Source organism: Carassius gibelio, chromosome B15 (genome assembly GCF_023724105.1).
Source record: "Carassius gibelio isolate Cgi1373 ecotype wild population from Czech Republic chromosome B15, carGib1.2-hapl.c, whole genome shotgun sequence".
Taxonomy (NCBI): Eukaryota; Metazoa; Chordata; class Actinopteri; order Cypriniformes; family Cyprinidae; genus Carassius; species Carassius gibelio.
The window spans coordinates 23626074-23650758 of NC_068410.1; the positions used below are offsets into that span (position 1 = coordinate 23626074).

General features: G+C 37.2%; 1 protein-coding gene across 1 annotated transcript in view; it reads left to right on the forward strand.

Moving 5' to 3' along the window:
* Positions 1–24685, forward strand: part of zmp:0000001236 (mastermind-like protein 2) — a 76666-nt gene that overhangs the window by 34747 nt on the left and 17234 nt on the right. Inside the window, exon 3 of the mRNA XM_052577145.1 lies at positions 12078–13337. Coding sequence (XP_052433105.1) covers positions 12078–13337 — 1260 coding nt within the window. The remainder of the gene's footprint in view (positions 1–12077; positions 13338–24685) is intronic.

Genomic DNA, 24685 nt, shown 5'->3' on the forward strand with positions numbered 1-24685 from the left:
AGGGTCATATACTGTGTTTGTGTGTGTGTGTCTATATACATATACATATATTTGTGTGTGTGTGTGTGTTCATAATGGTCATACAGGTCTGGAACAACTTAATGGTTGAATTTTTTTTTATTATTATTTTGGGTCAACTATCCTTTTAAAAAATAATTTTTCACATTTTTTATTACATTTAATTTAAACACTTTTGGTGTGTTGGGGTCAGCACAGAGGCTTATTGTAAATTGTACATTTCTTAATCCTGAGGCGAACTAGAACCTCTGTGGCATGCTATAATTCAGTGAGGATGGTGGCAACACGGCAAAAACTTGAAAAGCTGTCATAAAATGTTTCAATTAATGGTCACAGTGGATTACTAATGCTTTATCAGCCGACATGCACATGGTGCTCGCTGCATGACAGGTTTTTAGATTCCATTTCGTAGCCATATACTGTGATAATGTTCGAAAGCCAACATCTTTACAATGAAAGAATCTGGTTGTTATTACTGAAGAGGATTCAGTATAATACATTTTGAAATAAATAGATTTTTACATTTTCGAAGAAAATTACATTGGGTCTTGCCTGTAAGCTGGTGTATTGCTGCTGTTTGATAAAAGTAGGCAAATTACAAACTACGCCCAACATGATATCAATGTCACCATCTTTAAGCATCCGACAGTTCTTTCAGTTGGAAAAGCTGGAAAGCCTGAATAAGAATAGTTTGCAAAAGCATGATTATAAACAGCAAGGCTGTGAAAGTGACTAGTGAGAGAGCTTGATGACAGTTCATGTCCTAGACCTAGACAACCTCTGTAGTCCCGTTTAGCCACTTGACTTTATTGAAGACACGTAAAAACTTAAAAATAAAAATTCACAAGTGAAGTATTACTGATGTATTTTATTTCATTGAATAAAACATGAAAATATTCTGAGCTTGTGTTAACCACAGACCTTATTTCAATAGTTTAACCATATAAAAAATAACACTGGCTTTAGGATGATGGAAGTTCAAAAATTATTTTTTGGGGGGTTTTAGGAGTCAATTTTGGCTATCAAATGAAGTATACTTCAAAAGTTATGTATTTGGTTATATGCATACACTAGGCATTCATGTCCAAACTGAAGTGTACTTCTGGCTTAAGACAAACAAAAGCACCACAGCACTTCGCATTAAAACTTTTTTTTTTTCTTTTTTGAAATAGTCCATTTACATTGGCAATATTTACTAGGGATGCACCGATCATGATTTTTCATGGCCGATACCGATTTCCGATTTAATTTTTTTTTTTTTTTTATCTTTAAGCAACAAACAAGAAAGAAGGAAAGTGTGCATAAACAAGATGTATATTTGGTATTCTATAGGCCAAACTGGCTTTTGGCTATTAAAAACAATAACTGCAACAATCTGAAATTAACATCTACATTACAGACATCAGCATTTAGCTTTTGTTTTTGAATTGGGTTGAAACTACAGAGAACTGGCCTTAAATTTAAAGATTAACTGTAACCATGTGAAATTAAAGGCAATAACTGCATAGTTCTACAATCCAAACAACACAATCAACACACATTCAATAAGAGCTTTCTTGATCAGCATTCAGTATTTTAGTTTTTAAATTTGGTTTTAAATAAAAAAGGTCTTTACCAGTGTCTTTATTTACAGACTAAATAAAAGTATGCTATATAAATAGATTATTCCAAAATGTTAAAATCAAATAATGTTGGTGCGAATAAAACAAAGATGCAAAGTGTTTTCAAAAAAAATTAGGGTAATGATTCACATCTATATTTTTTTTAACTTGAGCCAATGAAAAATAAATAACTATTCTCTCAAGTAAAAAAATCTAGATGTGAATCATTACCCTAAATTACCCTAAACACTTTTTCTCAGTGTGCTACAGCAGGTGATTTTTAAATCAAATTAAGTCGATGTAATTTTAAGGTAAAATAAAAATAATCAACTGTCGTTTACTTCTGGCTTTTCAAAAGTGTATGCACTTTACAAAAAAAAAAAAAAAAGCTGCTTCGTTTCTCATCCAACACGTGAGAAGTTGATCTGATCATCTCTTCATGGTCTACTCGTGTTCAGGGCTCGGACCGGTAACAGTAAGCTCGCGCAGCTTTAGTGCGCGCAGAAAAGGGACTCTTATTTGTGCACCAGTACACCAACGGCTGATCGCTTCGTGCTTCTATATGTGCCTCAGACATGAAGCTCTGCATTTCCAGTGCTGAACGGCTGCCCGTGTCCTGCGCACAGATTTCGAAATACTTCCACACAAATGACATAGCGAACGATTACAATGTAGTCTGTGCACGCGGCTACACTTCCGGAAAAATCGGCCTAAAGACCAAAAACCGATTGCCGATCGCGTATTTTAAGCAAAAACCGTACAGTTCCGATTTTTGGCCGGTCAACCGGTGCATCCCTAATATTTACTTACTTGATGGCGTATTTCTGATCTGTGCCACCCCTTTCAATTGGATTGAAACAAAAATTGTATTTAGCGCAGTCAGATTTGAGAATTCAGAGTGAGACTTTTCAGAATCAGAATGAGCTTTATTGCCAGGTTTGTTTACACATGCGAGGAACTGTTCTGGGGTGTGTTTCCCAAAAGCATTGTTTGACAAGTAGACTATGGTCGCAAGTACCATCATTACCAACATAGTTCAACGATCCGTTGTTTCCGGAAACTATAGTTCAAATGAACATTCGCAAACAGCGTCGCAAACTTACATGTTATGAACTACAACTCTCCACTTGTGGTTAGAAGCATAGTTTCTTGTTAGCTCTGGGGCACAATAAGAAATCTAACATACAGTACAATATTTATCTTCCATTCGATTTAAATATATATAGATTTTAATCAAAACATTTTAGTTCATCCGGAACCCCTGAGTATGACGTACATGTAAGAGGAAACTGCAATGAATCAAACATCAAATAAAGCAAAACGACATGGAACAAAACATAGTAAATTAATCATCAGGTGCCATGTTCAATACAGCAGCATCTCAGGAATCTTGAATCAGTTAATTAGCAGAAGTTATTATTGGACCACATTTGTGCGACATCATTATAAATGGCTAAATTGTTGAACTCATGTGGTTCAAACAACAGAGATGCGACGGTGTTCAGGAAACAGTCGGCGTATGGGAAACACACCACTGTTCAATTGAGCTATTTTGTTGGGGAAGTCGTGGCCTAGTGGTTAAAGAGTTTGACTCTTAACCCTAGGGTTGTGGGTTCGAATCTTGGGCCGGCAATACCATGACTTAGGTGTCCTTGAGCAAAGCATCAAACCCCCAACTGGTCCCCGGGCGCCGCAGCATAAATTAACACTGCTCTGGGTGTGTGTTCACAGTGTGTGTGTGTGTGTTCACTGCTGTGTGTGTGCACTTCGGATGGGTTAAATGTAGAGCACAAATTCTGAATATGGGTCACCATACTTGGCTGAATGTCACATCACTTTCACTTTTTTTTTCACTTAATCCGATTATTATTTTGCATTTGGGAGATATAAAATTGCAATTGTGTTTACTCTGAAACGGAAATGAGAAAAATAACGAAAAGCTTCAGCACTTAATCTTTAAACCAACAGCATCATTTTTTTAGTGGCCTACTGTGAAATGGTTTATAGTCACTAATTTCCATTGTTCTAAAGCTAAAAGATTCTTGTCTAATATTAGCGTGGCCAAAAGCACAATTCCTAGTGCACCCCAATGGTGCGATGTTACTTTACAACATTAATCTGCTGTTGTGTTCGTTTTCAACAAGAGCAATGTCACGCGTGTGATACCTCCAAGCCTTTTCACAGTTTGTGCTGAGAGCCATTTCTTCTCCTCCCTCCAGGAGTCACTTTCAAAGTGATCCAGAGTTTCTGAGCTCATTAAAGCTTAATCAGAAAATCTATTTTCAGGTCACTTGTAACTCTGTCAGGAGGATTTCCATTGAATAGAGGGCACGGTTTCTTTGCAGCCCCTTGCCAAAATGAACATGCTAGTATTATCAAACCATCTCAAATGTGGTTGGCATACTGACAAGAAACATCAGGTTCATCTCTGCCTTAATAAGCTACTTCTGGTTGGTGGCAGTAATCTGTGTCACCATGTTAATTTTTTATAAAAATGTCTTATTTAATCTAGCGAGGGACTGTGAAAGGTAGTGACACACATGGCTGTTACTGGGGTCTTCTCTTAAAATGGGACACAGTTCTTCACTGGCTAATGTTTGGGATATTGAGAGATACACAGAGAATATTGTTCAGTTGTGTTGTATTTATAATTGTACACAACTTGGGAAATAATTGCCTGTTTACATGAAAGGGACATGAAGAAAGATACTGGAGAGTTCCAATACTGTTTCAGTATTCAGTAAGGAGGTGGCAAAGAGTTTGTAAAAGCATAGAAAGTTTGACTGATGTTGCATAAAATGTTCTGTGTTGTATCATTTTAGCAAGCATCAGTATTTCTCCCACTTATGGTTGAGTATTACATTTGCATGTTATCTATCCTGCACTGTGTGTGAATGATGAATGATAGCTCAGACTGTACAGAGAAGCGTGCTATTTGGTTAATCACTTGCCAGCAAAAAAAAACCAGAGGAAAAACTCTAGTATTGGTTATACAGTGGCTGATAACCTAATTTTCCATTACAATAAAGCCTGCCTCTACATACATTTTTGCTAAACTCCATTTCAATGCAGTTTCTAGCTGAAATAATAATAGTGACAGTAAAACAACCTTTATTCCTTTTTACACAAATTATGATTGCAAAGAGACATTATTGATTAATGAAGGCTTATTTTTACATGGTCCGTTGGACAATACTATGTAGTGACCTCAAAACAATTTCATCATAGTGCATCACATAACCAGCTCAATATGTAAGACATATTGACAATACTTGCTTTGTAGCTCACCTGGTGCAAAATTTCACTTTGCAAATGTATTTTTACCCCACATTTGCTTTTGCTGTTGGTTAGGTTTAAACCATCTAAATGTGCGTTCATCTGTTTTGGGGAAATTTGTATATTCTTTTAGCACCACTGAAGTGGTGACATGAAATGTGCAAGAGACAACACTTTTATTTTGCAAGTTTTTGATATGCACTTTTATCATAAAATGTAAGAATAGTGAGATAAACATTTATTTTGCACAATATGGCCACATAATTCATGGCCAAAGAGAGAAAAAAAAATGAATTGGTGAAATACTGGCCAGATCATCAGCCTGGCTAAAATATTATCACTAAATCAAATCCCACTGACACAAACACATCCCGAGATTGATCTCAGAATGTGGACCTAAAAACCTGTGGTTGGAAGCATAGTTTCGTATCATTATGGCATGTCATCTAACATAGATAATTTTCTTGTGCACAATAACATAATATGCTGTAAAATCTATCTATATTACATTCCATTTAAAGACACTATATATTTCACACTATATATTTTAGGATGTCAACAATTAGCTGTGTTTTTGAAAAGTGTGCACTTTGCATGTGTGTAAATGTGTGAGGAAACCAACATGGTTCAAACAACGGAAGGAGAGACCATGTTAACCATAACTGTTTGCAGAGGGGTTTGAATAGCACATAACGGCCTAAAAACATAACACACAAGCATTGACACACACACACAAACACCTTGATGCCCTGCCTAAATCAAATCTCGCTCCATCCCTGTGAACTTGTATGAACAAATGCTGTAACCTGGTTGAGTCAGACAGTGGAAAAGTAATTTGATACTGATGCCAGCATGCCGTTCATAGCTAATTTAAATATTATACTGGCTACTGAGACACAAAGATGGGGGTGGGGTGTGGAGAACTGTGATCACTCCCAGTCCTGAAGGCATAAAAAAAATCCCAACCCAGTAATATTTCCAGTAAATGGAAAAGCCTCCAATTTGCCGCTACAGCGAAAACTGCTCTACAGTCACTCTTCCCTGCGCTGATAATGAAGCCGGGCTGAACATACATCTCTCTCTCTGTAGGCAGTAATGTCAGATGGTGTTTAAATAACTATGCATATCAATGTGCAGGCAATATTGCGGCTGAGTGGAAATAATGTTGGTAAGGGTGGTTTCAGTCAGCAGCTACTTCATGATTATGCTGTCTTTTAAATTACATTCATCATGCTTCATCGTAAAACTGAAAACGTGCAGATGTTGGAGCAGTTTCTACTGATCTAAAATTATTTTGTTGGTGTAAGGTAAAGTAGTAAAGTTCGTTCATTTGTATGTGAATATTCCTTGTTAAGTTAGGCTACACCAGCAATAATACAGTGTATATACATATATAACTCAACAGTCAGTTAATTTAGTGAAGTTAATTTTTTATTTACCTGATAAAACATTTTTAACTCTAATAGTGTATCTTTAAAATGAAAGTTGTTCTATATTCAAGTATTGGTCTACATTTGTCTCTACACAGCTATTTAAATGTTACTTATGAGTCATTGTTCAAGCCAAATTTACATAAATGAAGACTTGAGGAACAAAGGGAACAGTTTTTGCACAAGGAAAATGTTGCTATCTTTACAGCAAGCCAACAGTGGGAAATGTAATTCATGCAAATGAGGGACACAGATAAAGCCTTCTTTTGTCTAACAGCATCAATCTAATGGCTAAATTTATCCACACAGTTAATACTAGGCTTCGAGACACTCGTTTTTGGAAGGATTTTTTTCTTTTTCAGCAAATGTTTTCAGGGAGCACAGGCCTGCTGCGAGCAAAACAGGTGGATTAGTGAAGATGGAGGGATATACATGATATGATTAAGAATGGGTCTTATTAACTGTAGCAGTGTGTGTGTGCACACATATTTGTGTATAAAACCTGTGTAAAGGTTTACACACAAAAATTGATTTATCAATAAGTTTGCAGATTGTAAAATAGAGAAACTAACCAACAAACAGAAATATAGAAATCACTTGTGGTGGCATTAGAAACATGGGTTGTGTTAAGGAAAAAAAGTCTATATGCATAGGTAACAATAACTAAGTGACCCCAAAAACAGGTCTTTTAAAAAAAAAAAAAAAAAAAAAAGATCATAGCTGTGACAGGTGCTGCATAAAAATATAGCTGATCACATGTAGTCTAGACTTCTATAAAAGTTGTTTTGTGTTTACTCAAAGACCTTGGTGCATTCTCTCAGCGCAAAACCACATCTTTAGAGAGCAATGTGCCTGAAGAGAGTGATGAATGGCTGTACAGAAGATGGTTTGTGCATGTATTATGCTAATTACTAACTATGGGCATGAGCTCCTTAATTTAAAATGAATCTAGATTTCAACAAATTTATTCATGTTAGCTCGGGGTTCTCCAATTGTTCATATTAGGGCTGTCACTATTAGTTTAAAAATCGATTGCACAATCGATCGGTCCAACCAAAAAAAGTTTTGAAAATGAAAATAGGGAATCGATTTTAACCAAATATGTACACTATTCATTTTAAAAGAATTAAACAATTAAAAAATATAGATGTAACAAAACTCACAAACAAGCAGAAAAAGAAAATAAAGAAATCCGAAAGTGCAGTATGCATTGGGAAAGCTAGATATAAAATATCAGCAATTTTACGCGCCTACAAGACCCAGTGACATCGAAAGCGACCTCCCTGTATTCACACCAAACGCGAATAGAGCATCTGGCGCGAATGATTTTAATGTTAAGTCAATGTATGGACGCGTTTACGTGCGTCTGGAGGTCTCACGGCGTGGTAGACACGAATTTTCCTCATTTGCGCATCTAGTTACAGGAGATTCTGAGTCATGAAAAGGACCATTGCAAGCTGACAGACCTTGCGCAGCTGTATCTGAGTGTCCCTGGGACATCAGTGTGGTCGGAGCACGTCTTCTCAACAGCTGGACATACAGTGAATAAAAAACGCTCTGCTCTGGACCCCGAAAATGTTGATCGACTTGTTTTCCTGTACAATAAATTTGTAACTTTTTGTGCATTTCAATATGCCTGCCTAGTGCTTATTGGAGCCTGGCCTAAGTGTCCGTTACGTTCAATAAAAAAACTCAAGTCCATTTAAAGTTTAATTTTTTTGAACAGTTGTTTGAAATGGATTGAATTATTATTTAAAATAATCTTGGAGGTTTTTGCAGTGCCTAAATCATAAATGCAGCCGGGTTGAAGCCTGCAGTGATGTTTTTCTTTTGTTATGGCAGCCGTCCCCTCTGCATATACATTTTTTCGAGAATGTTACACTCCTGTTGCTGTTCTGCATGAAACTTCATGCCAATAAATAAGAAATATTGCTGACTTGTGCATTTCCAGCACTCTCTTTGCATTCGTCCGTTATTTGATGTTGAAAAAGGAAACGTTTTTTTTAGACATGGAAAATCGATTTAACGATCGATTCAATGAACACTTATGTCTTAAAAATCTAAAATGTTTTTTTTCACAAAAGTGACAGCCCTAGTTCATATAACGATCACAATCGGCTGATAATCGTTTTGGGAACATTGATCAGTGTTAACTAAAAAGCCGATCTCAAGCTGATGAAGCGCCTGCCGTGAGAGGTTTTGCATGACATCCAGCGGCTCAGTCTCTGCCCAGCGTGGGTAAATAATTACAATGCTTTAGGTGAGGTACAATTCATATTTTCTTAACCCTCTGGAGTCTAAGGGTATTTATGGGGCCTGGAGAAGTTTTGTCATGCCATGATATTTTTTCAGTTTCTTATAAACATCTAAATGGGTAAAGTCTAATATAACTGTAATCAGCACAAACTGTGCTATAATAATATGTGTGCAGCATGTATGTACATGATTGTGTTTTTGAGAAAACAAAAAACCTTTATGTGTGGTTAGTGAAAAACTAAAAATGTTAAATCACTTGAATGAGGCCATAAAACACATACAGAACATCGGTTCCCGGGACTTTTGAGAACTGGAGCTTGTAGCCTAGAATTTTTCTTTCTAAATTTTGCGAAAATCATCTTATTTACTCACTTAAAGAAAAAATATATATATTGATTTAAATTTTCTAAGACACTTTTTGTTGGTAAAAGTCATATGCGAGAAGGCATCAACTATCATGAATATCATTGTTATTTACACCTGAGAAGACAAAGACCTGAGACATAATGACCCTTTCAGTCAGCTTGTGTCACTGAGAGGGAGGAGTTAAAAGAAAGAAGGTGAGGACTAAATAAATCTATATAATTTTATGTTTGTAGTTTATTTAGCATATATTTAATTATCCCACAACATAATTTAATATCCACTTGGGAGTGCAGTTAAACAGTTTATTAGGAACAATCAAAGCTGACTTTCAAACAAATTTTTTTGCATCATTACTCCAGTCACACAATCCTTCAGAAATCCTTTTAACAATCAGATGTTCTACAAAAAAAAAAAAAAAAAAGACTTATTGTTATTATTATCATTATTATTATTAATAATGTTGAAAAGAGCTGAGAATATTTTTTTCAGGTTTTTTAGGGGGATAAATTGAAAGAACAGCATTGTGTTACATTTGTTACAGTTACATTTATTTGTTACATTTATATTATTTACATCAAGCTTTTGAATTGTATAGTATTGTATATTGTTACTGAAACTACATATTTCATTTGATTATACAGTTAATCAGGAATTATAGTTTGGAAAAAGTCTAATTAGTAAAATGTTTACAAGTTATGTGAAAACTAGTACAAGTATATAAATAAATAAAAAGTGACTTGCTGAATAATGTGCTTAATTCTTTTTTTTTTCTGAGGAAATCCATTTCTCAAATCCTCAACCACATCACATCTTTTCGGGGTGAACTATGTCTTATTCCTCTCATCGCAAAGCAAACAGTAAAATAAAAAATAAAAAACTTGAAGAACAGTCTCGCTGCTTTTTCTTCTGTGTGGGCGTATTCAAGCCGCGCGCTTCAGTTTGAATCTGAATAGCGCGTTAAGCGCGGGGGCGTGGTCACATTAGAAGATAATGAAGGGAGACCTGAAAAACAGACGCGTTATTTTCATATGGATTACTTTATCACAGAATATTTGTTTTCGGTGGCACTTGTTTAATTTCAAAGTAGACATGTCAAGCTTTCTATAGATATCTCTTATGTCTCTCCGTTGAGTATACACGGAGTTACAGTTCATTTTAATGACGTGTTTGTAAATGAAGATCAGCGCAGACAAAGGCTGCAGACAGCACACCTTGTTTGTTATCTTTATTTTATAAATGCACAAAGTTTTGTTGTTATTATGTCTGTATGCAAAAAAAGTAGACCCTTTATAGATTCGATCGATATATTGCTCTTATCTGTACGATCAAAACTGAAAGTGTAATTTAAGTTATTTTCGGGTTATGAGGAGAAAATGCCTCGTAATGCGTATACGCGTTAATCGACTTCAGAGAGTTAATAAAATAACTGATAAAGCAATTTGAAAAAGTTTCTGCGAGATAGAATTTCAAAAAGCATGAATGAATCACTGCGTGCTCTTTTTCTCTCAAAATGCAAATGGCTTCAAATTACAGCACGTCTGCACTATAAGCGAGCTAAGTAAAAACATTAAAAAGTGTCTAAAATGTGTGCGCATCACTGTTTAACTCAACGCTGTTAAAATGTATGAAACTGTTTGCTGAAATAACCCCAATCTTAACAACTGCATTAAAATAAGAGTGTGATGCACATGAAATTGCTTTCGTTACTATAGCTACGTGTACTGTGTTAAGCTAACTGAGGCTTGTTATAGCACTTATATATCATTGCTCTTTTTGTTGTTTTTGATTGCTTCCGCTGTCCTCATTCTTAAGTCGCTTTGGATAAAAGCGTCTGATAAATGAATAAATGTAAATGCTTTAGCAACTTAATAAATCTAAAAGTAAATGCAAAGGTAAAAAGCATTGAATGATTCATGAAAGCTTGTTATACTGTAGTTTGTAAAAAAAAAAAAAAAAAAAAAGGATCGCAATGTTGAAAAAGCATTTAAGTAACAATGTTTGAATTTAAAATCAAAATAATGGTTAAATGTTGTGTTTGTGGTAAACATCCATGGATCAGGAGCAGACTGCTGTGTGAAAGCACAGTGCATGTTGCTTCTGTACCAAACATGGACTATATACACACTGCAAACAGAGTATGTGTGAACCTCACATACAGCTCACAAAACCAGGCTTGCACGATTGCAAAAACAAAAATACAGTGCATGATCAAACATTTAGGTGAAAGAAATATATATTTTTGAAAAAAAATGGCCCCCTCCACCCCTCAAATGAAAAAAAAATTAAAACAAAATCCTCTCACAAGAGTCAGCTGAGAGAGGAATTGATTTTCACAAATTTAATTCAAGAAATGTCTAAAAATCTTTATTGGATCATCTCTATAAGTAATTCTACATGATAAAAAGAAGGCTTTAATAAGTGATTGGATCGGCAGATACTGCTTTCTGCGATCGGTGATCGGCCTCAAAAATCCTGATCGGAGTACCCCTAATGTTAGCAACTGTTGTGAATCTAGTAAAAAAAAAAAAAAATTTACATGAGAGCTTACTATGTGCACAACTTGCATGGAATTATTAGAAAATTAAACCAAATGTCTAGCACATGCATTCTTAGTAAGTCAGAGTTTACCCTATATCTGCAGACACATTACCCTATTAGTGCCATGTGAGAAATCATTCAACTTTCCATTTTAAATCTAATAAGTCTCTTTTGAAATTCAAAAATGGACATCTGAACAAGGCTAAAGTGTCTCGGCAGTATATTGCAAAACTGTATCAATTTTCAGAGATAGCTTGTCCACAGAATACAATTTTATACACTAATATTTAGAACTCCCATCATAGTTTTAATTGGTTTGAAACATCAAAGTGTATTTTAATAAGAGGTCATTAATTAGATAGAGATGGTCTTGTTACATTATGTGCCCTTGTCTCTCCCAGTTGTGCAGAACATTAGTTCATTTTTGAAAGCTAGCGTAAGGCTTTTGAAGAATTCTTTTGATCAGATCTGTAGAGCAGTAACCCTTTAACTGTCAATCAAACAGTCTGTTTGGACATTTTTTCACCTGACTTGTAAAACAATATGAGATCAGTAAAATGCCTCACTGACTTTACATTCTTTGCATTTTCAGCAAGGACTGAGGAGAAAGATTGAAGCGCAGTCTCCTGGATATACATCCAAGCAGAATGGCCTCTCCTGTGGGGCGTCAGGGTCCGACTTCAAGCGCCTCCGCATGGAACCCAGCTCTTTTCGTTCTGGTTGCTGTGCTTTGGCTTCAGGGCAGACTCAAAGATTGGTTGGCGATGCCACCCAAGGTAACATCCCTCGAAGAAAGGACACCTTCATGATGCCTCATGGAATCAGCAGTGATTTATTCAACACAACTCTAAGGGATATGAAGAAGGAGCCAACTGAAGTTCAGACCTGTGGCCAGTCGTCCACGGATCATGCCACGATGACATTTGATTTCAAAGATGAAGTAAGTGGACAGATTGACCCAGAGCTCCAGGATTTGTTCGATGAGCTCACCAAGACCGTGCCATCACTCAATGATCTAGAGCTGGAGAAGATGCTAAAGCAAGATGATGACTTTGGCCTGGATCTTGGTCGGCCCAGTTCAGCTGGTGCGGCTCCTCCTTGTATTCACTTGGATAAGCCGATCAAGACAGAGTACTCACCAGATTTTAGCCAGGCCACTGGAAGTTCTCCACAACTAAGACCAGCCTCTGCCGGACCTTCTTTCTCCATGGCCAACACAAATTTATCCACCTCACCCATCACTTCAGGACACCATGGTCAGGTACCGACTGGAGGTCCCTCTCTAGGTCGTCCAGCATGGCCTGAGATGTCACATGCTGAGCAGCTAAAGCAAATGGCCGCTAACCAACATCAGCCCAACTCTATGCTCCACAACCATCAGCAGAGTCAAGCAGCAGGGGTTAGGAACTGGTCTACCGCCTTAGGTGTCCACCAAACTCCTGGCTCTTTCAGTCAGGAGACTCTTCCAGGTAATGTTTCCCTTTCTCAGCAGAGACTCAATGCTCAGAGTACTGGTCAGGCCAAAGGCATGTCCAACTGCTTTCTCAAACCCAATGAATTCAACCCATCCCATCACATGGACACGAAGGTTATCAGCACTAAACCCCTGCTGCATTTCAGCCCTAAAGCACCACCTTCCACCATGAGCCAACAAATGCCCATCATGGCTGCTCCACCAAACAAAACAACCATGCAACAGCAGCCATCTACAGCAGGCCAGGGCATGCACTTTCAGAACTGCCAGCTGCCCATGCAGCCATCTGCCTGCCTTCAAACAAAGCCTTTAAGTCAAAGGTCTCCACTCAATCAACATAGTGCCGGAATCAGTTTCAAAATGGCACAGCAGAGACAGGTAAGACAATGTGTTTATGGTCCTCTTAACAGTTGATGCTTGTCAAACTGTATGATGTGTTCCCAGTGAGATCTTGGGTAAAAGCCATAAGACACTGGGTTGCATTCCCTAATCATTGGAGGTGTAATTATTCACTTGTTTCCTCGAAGCATCGATTTACAAATCCTACTGATGCAATGCAATCTTAAAACATGGATTCTTGTATTGCAAATAAAAACATTTTGGTCAAGTAAAATATATAAACATAATGGTCACTGACTATCACATGATCAAATTATATCTCTTAGCTTTATAAATGTCTTTATAGTCTTGAATCAAATGATAATTGATAATTCATTGCATGGCGATTACCAGTGAAAGAAAACATGTGCATTGCACTCACCACAATAAACGGTTTAAAAAAGTTAGTTCACCCCAAATTTGAATTCTGTCATTAATTACATGTTGTTCCAAACCAGTAAGACCTCCATTCATATTTGGAACATAAATAAAGATATTTTTATGAAATCTGACAGATTTCTTACCCTCCATAGACAGCAAGGGTTCTACCAAGGTCAAGGGACAGTAACGTAGTAAAGCAGGACATCGTTACAATAGTCCATCTGACATCAGTGGTTCAACTGCAATTTTATGAAGCTACAATAAAACTTTTTGTGCTCAAAGCCTGTGAACCATGTATCAAATCTATTTGTCTATTAAAGATTCAAAGCCCTACTAAACTCACATTTTCTTGATTCACCAATACATCTGCTTTAAATGTAATTCTGAATTTGGTCATCCAAATAAAACCCACAAAAACTATATATATATATATATATATATTTATATATATATATATATATATATATATATATATATATATATTCTCAGAAAAAAGCACATCTTTATGGATCATCATACTATATATTTTCTAAGAGTAACAAATAGTTGTCATCAGGTCGAGCATCTGGTTGAGAAAAAAAAATAATTGTGAGAAGTTTGGTTCCGTTGTTAGTGAAAGAGACCCACTGTGTGACATTAACTGTCCTTTGTGTTAGACTGCGTGATATATTAAGTCTTGAGTCCAATAATTAGCTTTGCTACATTTTTCATTTAACACTCTATCACATTTCAGCTGTGCAGAGCAGGTTGTTCTTGACACAATGGAGTCGTGTCAAAACCACACGCCCTGCTTTCTATCCATCTGTCTGTCTGTTGTGTTAGCCGTTAGCAGTCTGTGACTGTTCTAAACTCAATGGTGCTGCACTTTGCTGTAGGCCTGTTTTTCCTTTTTGTTTTTCACAATTGTTGTTTGTGTCTATGTGGGTGAGAGGTGCCTTGAATTTGTATATCCCCTCAAAGCAGTTCGACGGTAGTCCCGACTTGCTAGAGCATGGTGGATTAACATGCCAAACTTCTAATTTCTTCGCCTGTCACAGTAACTCGCCGTCAGGGCATAGATGCGCGCAGCGGGATTTGCTAATTGGAGGTTGTTAGCTGCAAGGGACAAGTTGTGGAAAATGACAGTAATCTGCTTAGCCCAGTGCCGGAGGTACACCACTGATTTGTTATGATTTGGGAGCTTTAGAACATCCCCCTTTTGGGTTTCATACAAACAGTCTCTCTCGACTCTCTTTGTTGGAAACGATAAGGAGAACCACACAGAAGGAATAGACTTTAGGCTCTCCAGACGAGGTAGGGGAGCATGGAAAGACATGCTTGATTTTGACACAAAGATGTAGTTCAATCACATGCACATACAGCTCTTTTTGCAGCCATTGATGGGAAAGTTGTTAGTGTTTTTTAAGGTCTTTTTTCAGTGGACCTACACAATAGGCTTGAACTGTTTGCATGTTTGTTTTCCAATGAGTTCAATGTTCTGCCATCTCAGCTGTTTTTGCATATTGTTATAGAACTATGACTCCAGAGTCCAGACACTTTAACATTGTTGGGGAAACTATTCAAAAAGTGTAGGTAACTTGGCTATCAACTAGTCTAACAACTGACAGATGCGGTATCACTGAGTAAGTATCTGCTTGTGAAAAGAAATGCACTTAATTGTGTTTTGTGTGCATTTTTTTGTGTACTTCAAATCTTAAAAAGTATGTAATAAATATAATGTAATGAACTACATGGCTACTTTTAGTACAATTTTAAGTAAAATTTCAAATTTGTATTATATACGCTATGCTCTCTTCTGAAGACAGCGTAGGAATATGCAGCTCATTTACATTTAAAACAATACACAGCAAAACAGCTATTTTTTATTTATTTTTGACACACCCCAAAAATTGAATTTTCCAGATGTTATAATAAATTATCCATCAGGTATTTTAAGCTGAAGCTTCACAAATTCTGGGGACACCCAAGACCAATATATTAATTTTAAATATACTAATAATTAAGTAATTGTAAAAGTATAGTTACAATTATGTTTAAATGCATGTCATACAGGTTTAATTATTTATTTATACTTATTCTGTAGTAAGGACTCATTTTAATAGTATGTTAAATTAACTCCTTTTTCTAAGTACACTACAAGCTTATATTTTATGGTCACGCTTTAAGATCCAATTCTTGCTATTAAAAAACATGTTAAATCTGTTATTGAGCACTTCTCCTTTGCCGAGATATCCATCCACCTCACCGGTGTGGCATATCAAGATGCTGATTAGACAGTGTGATTATTACACAGGTGTGTCTTAGGCTGGCCACAATAAAAGACCACTCTAAAATGTGTAGTTTCATCACAATCACCAGCACAATGCCACAGGTGTCGCGAGTTTTGAGAGAGCATGCAGTTGGCATGCTGACTGCAGGAATGTCCACCAGAGCTGTTGCCCGTGAACTGAATGTTCATTTCTCTACCATAAGCCGTCTCCAAAGGCGTTTTAGAGAATTTGGCAGTACATCCAACCACAGACCACATGTAACCACACCAGCCCAGAACCTCCACATCCAGCATCTTCACCTCCAAGATCGTCTGAGACCAGCCACACGGACAGTTGCTACAACAATCAGTTTGCATTAACAAAGAATTTCTGCACAAACTGTCAGAAACCGTCTCAGGAAAGTTCATCTGCTGCTCGCAGCCCTCATCGGGGTCTCGACCTGACTGCAGCTCGTCGTCGTAACAGACTTGAGTGGGCAAATGCTCACAATCGATTGCGCCTGGCACTGTGGAGAGGTGTTCTCTTCACGGATGAATCCCGGTTTTCACGGTACAGTGCAGATGGCAAACAGCGTGTATGGTGTTGTGTGGGTGAGCGGTTTGCTGATGTCAACGTTGTGGATCGAGTGGCCCATGGTGGCGGTGGGGTTATATGGTATGGGCAGGCATATACTATGAACAATGAACACAGGTGCACAGAGATACCTTGACAAGATCCTGAGGCCCATTGTTGTGCCATTCATCCATGACCATCACCTCATGTTGCAGCATGTTAATGCATGGCCCCATGTTGCAAGGATGTTTACACAACATTCTGGAAGCTGAAAACATCCCAGTTCTTGCATGGCCAGCACCCACCAGACATGTCACCCACCGAGTATGTTTGGGATGCTCGGTATCGATGGATACGACAGTGTGTTCCAGTTCCTGCCAATATCCAGCAACTTCACACAGCCACTGAAGAGGAGTGGACCAACATCCCACAGGCCACAATCAACAATCTGATCAATTTCCATGTGAAGGAGATGTGTTGCACTGCGTGAGGCAAATGGTGGTCACACCAGATACTGACTGCCCCCCCCCCCCCAAAAAAAAATATTGTAAAACTGCAGCTTTTAGAGTGGCCTTTTATTGTGGCCAGCCTAAAGGGGCGGTCACACTAAACTTTAAACGTGCGAAATTATTTCGGATGCCGCTGCGAATATGTGCGGGAGCAAGATTAACGTACTATATTGTACTATCTGTTTCTCTCTCTATATAAATATGTACACCCTAAGCTATACAAAATTATAAAACGTCCTCATTCAAATGCTCCTGTTTCCACTGACACTGCGAACCATGCAGCCTCTTTTTTTTTTTATATATAAACTTTTAAAAATGCATTATATAAAATAGGATGCTGCACTATAGATAAGTTATTTAGCGCTTCCTTTCTTTGAATTTCTGTACAGAGAGGTCACGCGGTGACGTATCGATCTTCTACTGGTCCCACATCTTCACATGATGTGAATTCGCAGGTCAGAGTTCACCAAACTTGAACTTTGGAATGCAGCGAAATGCTAATTTTTTTGCATGAGCTTGCGTTTCTGGTCTGACGCATTCGCATGCGTATGAATGTAAGTCAGTGGAGAGAAAAGTGCAGTGGGACCACCCCACCTGTGCAATAATCATGCTGTCTAACCAGCATCTTGATATGCCACACCTGTGAGGTGGATGAAAGTGCTCAATAACACAGATTTAGACAGATTTGTGAACAGTATTTGAGAGAAATAGGCCTTTTGTGTACATAGAAAACGTCTTAGATCTTTGAGTTAAACTAAAAAAAAATGGTGGCAAAAACAAAAGTGTTTAGTTTATCATTTTGTTCAGTGTAGTTAATAGTGCGAACTGGTCTATATTTTAAAGTGTAACCTATATACAGTATATACCATGTTTTCATGATTGTGTTTTGACGTGGTAGAGTGGATTGGGATTGTAAAGAATTCAGCATTGATGGGGTTAAATATGCTGCACTAGTGGAAATGAAGCCAGAATGTCTGTTCCAACTGGGAGAAAAATAGGCAATGGACAGTCTTCCCACAGTGAACTGAATTAGTAATGCCATGGAAATAAAGGTTCTGAAATGGTGCCGTGATCCCACTGGAGCCCTCAAGAACTTTTGTTCAAGCAACATTTTCTCCCACTGGGTGGAATACACAAAATGGATGTAAAGAGACCAGATTGTGGAGTGTGTTTCTTGTTTCCTTGTTCTCGCAGCCTGCTGATCAGTTTTCAGTCTGAGTATGGCAAGCCAGGTATATCTGCGTTATCACAGACTGTTGAGTGGAAATCTATTTTATTGCATGTGACGAAAAAAATTACTGCATGCACTACCTGAGACAAAAAAAAAAAACCTCAGACAAGTGTAATATATCACAATGAGAGACCTGCGTGCCCCAAAAACTTCAAGCAGCGTCTGATACTTTCTGATTAAAGTGCTGTTACACTGACTAGTCAGTATCTGGAGAAGCTATTCAAGTATTTCTGGCTCTGAAGTGAGACTGCAGCTGTGCTCCAAAACCCAGTGAACTGCCTAGATACTCACTGCCTACATAGCAACCAACCAACTATAAATGCATTAGACAGTAATGAAAGTCTGAATTAAAACACTTCTTACATAGGCAGCAATGCTGTGCATCACACAAAGAGCACTCCCTACAGGAGACTACTCACAGCTGACTTAAATTGGACTCAAACAGTCCAATCCACAGTAAAAAGTACTTCTATGTTGTTAATAATATTTTTCCAGATGTAAATTTTATTTAAAGATAAACATTTTATTTATCAATTCATCAAAATGTGAGCATTAATGATCCATCTGTTTAATATTAAATTATTAAATGTTCCTTTTTTTTTTGGTAATGTATTTTTGTTTGACTATATTTTCATGTGTCACAGGTTTAGGGTTAGTGTTAATTTGTATCGTCTACCAAGTAAAATGTAGAAAAACCCACATGATTTTTATTGTATCATTTACATGAGCAAGAAGTGACATTAAAGTATGAGTTCTGTTCGTAGCTTCACTGATGCTCTTCAGTGCTGTGAGTGGGAATGAGTTGGTTTGTGGGGGTTGGTGTAGAGTGCCAGGCTGTTGTAGCCATGCTACGAAGAGTGCATGTTTCCTGGGAAAATGATCTGAGGCCAAGTCCAGATGCAGGGCTGCTCCCTGGGGAGGGCGCCCTGCCTCCAGTCGGCAGGAAGTGCTGTGAGAGAGCAGCGGGGCCCGGGCCTGGAGTCCTTTCAACTGCTTGTAATGCTGGTGGAATGGGAGCCTAAATCACATCTCTCCTTTATGGAGTCGGCGGACACATGTGGTATTCATTTAATGATGCACTGGTGAAGAACGAGGAGTTAAAGAGAGATGGAAAACAGCTTTATGACACATCAGGATCACAAAGAGTGGATTACAGAGACGGCCACACTAACGAGGCTTTAACTCCCCACATAACAAAGGGTTTGACTGAGGCAGCCGATTTCTCTCAAATGTGAACACAATCTGGCTTTGTGGTCACAACTTATGAGAATGGTCTGAATTTCTCACGGGATCGCCTAGTGGAGAGACTTCAGATGTAATGAATAGACCTGAACAGAAGTGAATAACCTCTTTTTTCCGTACTTTCGTCACCACCAGAAAATTTTACAACAATACGACCCAAACTTTAACCATGATAGCATGTGTGGAATGTGATGAGGCTTGACGTTATTCAAATACGTGGCATTTTTTCTTTGTGAGCCTTAGCACCACTCATGCTTTATGGGTCAGTAATGCCATGCTATTTTTTGGCCTATACACTGTCAAAAAGTGAATCATGGGACTTGTATTTTTCATTTAAAAGGTGATAATTAAAAATAATGTGTAGATTTCATTAAAAAGATTGTGATTCACTGTTGTATAGAAAATATTGAGGACTTTTTCCTCCAAGAGAAAACCAAGAGATGCTTTTTTCTTTTTTTAAAGGAAACTTGAGCAGTTTTGGGGCTTGAATTGAGAAACTGATTTAACTGTATAATGTTCAGTTATATTTGACATTTGAAAGAGTTTCTGTTACATAGAAGTTTCCATTGCACAGTGCAATCATCACCATTGTTCACAAGAGTAGAGCATCTGGTTATGGATACTTCTTCTCTAAGACATTAAGCCTTGATCAATGTGCAGTAGCTTTGCTAGAGCTAGTGCAGTACTTTCCAGTATTTCTCAAGTATTTTCCTACTTGAGCTGATTGGCTGTATACAGTCTTTTAAATGTATAAAATAACCTGGAGTCAAATAGAAACCGATCTCACTCAAAATCACAGAATTTTGAGAATCAACTTAAAATTATATTAAATTCATTGTGTTGTAGATTAATTTAGGAGATTTCGCATGATTTATTCAGGTATATTCCATTAAAAAAATCAAGCCTGAAAAACTACTCAAAAATATTAAGTGTAATAGTGTTACCTTAATTTAAGAAAATAGCTTGTTCCATTTTTTTATACAGTGTATCAATAAATTTAAAATTTTAAAGTAAATGAGCAAACCATACATAAATTAGCCTAAGAGCCTTTTCTAATTCTTGTACGTTAATTTCTGAATTAAAATTCATTTAGATCTTTTTTGGGGGGGTATAGAGTAAAAAATATCAGGGTGGTATGACTGTCTGATACCATAATGAAGAAAAAGCATGTTTAATGAAAACCTTAAGCAGTTTCTCATAATCATTATTCCTTCACAGTATATTAGAAAAAAAAAATTGTCTGCCAGAGGTCATGTGATGTGACCAACACGAAAAAAAAGGGAAATTGTATCATATAGAGCTTGACTGTGTCAAGGTCAGTGCAGTAAGTCCCTTAAAATATCATGTTATTTGATCTTTAATGAAAAAGCAAGGTTAGTTTAGACTGAAAAAATATATTTAAAAAAAATATTATTATTATTATTATTATTATAATTATTATTATTTTTATTATTTTACATTTTAACATTACAATTATACTGTGAGTTGTTTGTCTCATCTTTTTTTGAGTTTATCAGCATCAAGTGTGTGTTATGAGGTGTTTGCCAGCACTGCTGCCAGGAAGAGATGAGGACAGTTTGAAACTTTTTTTCCTCTAGAACTTTCCGTTTAATGCACAAACGTTACAAAAGATCGCAAAACAATAATTTGTGTAAACATGTAAATACATATAGGCCTAGTCACCAGTCTCAACCTCAGCAAAACTTAACTCGCAATTTCATATTCAAGGTCGCAAATGCAACCATTTTAGTCACAGTTTGTAGCCCTGCAACAGTTATTTTATTTCAAGCGACAACAAAAGTTTGTATGGTTTCAGTTTAAGGTTCAATTGATTCTAATAATATACCAGATACTAACATGCATACAAAGAAAAAAACTCTTAAGAATATGTATATTAGCATTTTATTTTTTTCTTGACCATGCTCACTCCTATTTGTCACCACTCACTCCGTACTGTACATTATACACAAACACACACACACACACACACACACACACACACACACACACACATTACCATCTAGAGCCAGGAGAGGGTGCTCTATGCTGCTTTGTGGTCCTGTAGCCTACTCTGAGCAGCATAGAGCGCCCTCTCGCGGCTGTAGATGGTAATGTTTTCTCTCGGTTTTTGGTTCTAAATAAATGGGACTTTATAGTCCAGTGCGACTTGTTTTTTTCCTCGTCATGACGTATTTTGGGACTGATGCGACTTATACTCAGGTGCGACTTATAGTCCGAAAAATACGGTATATATAAAATATTATATTTGTATGCATAACTTATCTGGTACCAATTGTTCAATGTCAAGCACTCTGACTTTAACTTATTTATCTTGGGGGGAAATAAGTAAAATAAAATAGAGCATTAGCAATTGAATAGTAACACATTGTCAACCATTTACAATGCCATATTTGTAACCACCTTCATGTCCTCTTCAGAAGTGTTTTCTTATTGTCACATTCCTTTTTTAAATAGTAAGTCTCAGGAAGAGATTAATCTTTGCATGGTGAAAAGAGCTTATCAGCGGTTCAGACAGGGCTCATTAATTATCAAACATCCATCAGGGAATGAGGCATGTAGAGCTCTACTAAGAGAACACTTTCTAGAGATATGGTTTCTGTGTTACATGCTTTCGTATTGCTGCTTCTCTGTGGTTCGACTGTGGAATTCCTCCCATGACAGCGCAGTTCTTTTAGTGTTTTCCTTTCTGGACCTCTCGAGTGGGGCTTTAGAGGGAGTTTCTATCCTAAAGACATCTGTTCTCAAATTAATAGCCTCGCGTAACACAGTTGGGTTTCAGTCAAATCCTTTCTTCCATGGGAAATGTTTCGTGTCAACACTGTGATTGACACTGTATACACAGTGTGTGTTTGGCCATCCAGGCTGACATGTTCTCAAACAGAGTTTGCTGAGGACAGAAGCCTACAGCCTCTGTTGTTTTGCAAGATTTGACACTCATGCGAGATCAGGGCGCTTGAGACGTTTCTCAACTTCAGGCTTGTTTAGAAGTACTTAACTTTACTAAACTATTTGACACGGAATTATTACATTTAACTTTTGGATCAGTGCAAGGTCTTTCTCTTGCTGATGCTGATTACACTGTGTAATAGTCTTGCATTCCTACCAGAGCAACTTGGAACAAATATGAATTTCACATTTTATGCAGAAACATAAAAATGTCTTTTAAAATAGGCCTCATCTGACTCAAGCACAAAAACATTTAGAAAATTATGTCATCATTTGCTCCGCTTCATTTCATTCCAATCCTTATGACTCTCTTCCATAGAACATAAAAAATAAATATTGAGTAGAATTTCCAGCTGCTCTTTGTCCATGTTTTGAGAATAGACCATTATTCCATGTATTGACCAGCAAAGAAGAACCATAAATGTAGTCCATATTACTACAGCCCGACCAATATATCGTTTAGCCGATTTTATTCGCTGATATGAGTCTGTTGCCGATATATCGTTATATCGGGCTGCACATCGACCCGCCCCATACCTAATCTGATTGGTTCGATCATCTTTCATAGTCCATCCTACACTAACTACGGAGAAATTTCCTATCATGTATCCCTATGATGTTTAAAAATCTAAAAACGCTGTGCAGTTTTAAAAAGCCTTCATTATAATGCACAGAAGAAAAAAAAACATTAACCTTTAAAGTGAAATGACATTCAGCCAAGAATGTTGATTTATACTCAGAATTCATGCTCTACATTTAACCCATCCAAAGTGTACACACACACCATGAACTCACACACAGAGAGCAGTGTTCATCATTTATGCTGCAGTGCCCAGGGAGCAGTTGGGGGTTTGATGCCTTGCTCAAGGACACCTAAGTCGTGTTATTGCCGACCCGAGATTCAAACCCACAACCATAGGATTAGGAGTCAAACTCTCTAACCACTAGGCCACAACTTTACATTATTCAAATCGTCTAAATAAATAAAAGGCCATAACACGGGTCAAATAACTTTTTTTTATTATTGAAAGTTTGTGTCCAAAGCACAAGGACATACCAAGTCTTGTATATTACCTTCTTTACTCAATCCATTTTACACTGAACTCAATACATGGTACATAATGCATGTTAAATAAATCCAGTGTTAATTATACCTTCATACGTTAGCAGTCTTGAGGCATCAAGTCACATGTATTTAACATTTTTGTTTGTTTTTAAAGGAACTTTTAACTTGCCATGTCCATGAAATTATCGTTATGTAAATTATTGTGTGCTAAATTAAAGAGCCAGTAAGATGAAAATTCTAAGCTTCCTATCACTGTTTATAAGTCCTGTACAATAGGTTTAAATCCATCCAAGGTTAAAAAACATTGTCATTTTGTCAACATATCATTTTAAAATGACCTCAATTCTCAGAGATCCCCAAACGGTTCGCGCGAAGCTGTTCAAAAGACTCAGTTTCTATAAACCTCACCTTTCGGTAGCATACTGTGTTGTGATTGGTCAACTGACATAGTTTTGATTGGTTAGCATGCGTTAGCATCTTTTTGGGGTGAATTATGTCTTATTCCACTCATCGCGAAGCAAACAGTAAAATGAAAAACTTGAACAGTCTGGCTGCTTTTTCTTCTGTGTGGGTGTATTCAAGCTGCGCGCTTCAGTTTGAATCTGAATAGCGCGTTCAGCGCGGGGGCGTGGTCACATTAGATATAATGAAGGGAGACATGAAAAACGGACATTGCGTTGTTTTCATATGGATTACTTTTATCACAGAATATCTGTTAGCAGCACTTGTTACACTTCATTTTAATGACGTGTTTGTAAATGACGATCAGCGCAGACAAAGGCTGCAGACAGCACACATACTGATAAGACGCTCGGGAGAAAACAAACACATAACTTCATAATCATACTTCGCGTTGTGATTCGGAGATGCTCGTTGTTCTAAATAAAGTTGGTAATGAACACTTTTTTATGGCCAAACGCTTTGAAAATCCCGCCTTGTACTCACCGAGATTAGAAAAGCAGTCATCAGTGAAATGTTGTGAACACAACAAAAGGGATTTGTTGTACTGCTCTGGTATTGTGGTAAAAATGAATTTTAGCCATTGGTTCTTCTGATCTTCATTTTTTAGCAGTGAAAATAAAACAAACTTGCCTTTACAATTAAAAACACACTGTCTCCTCGACATGATG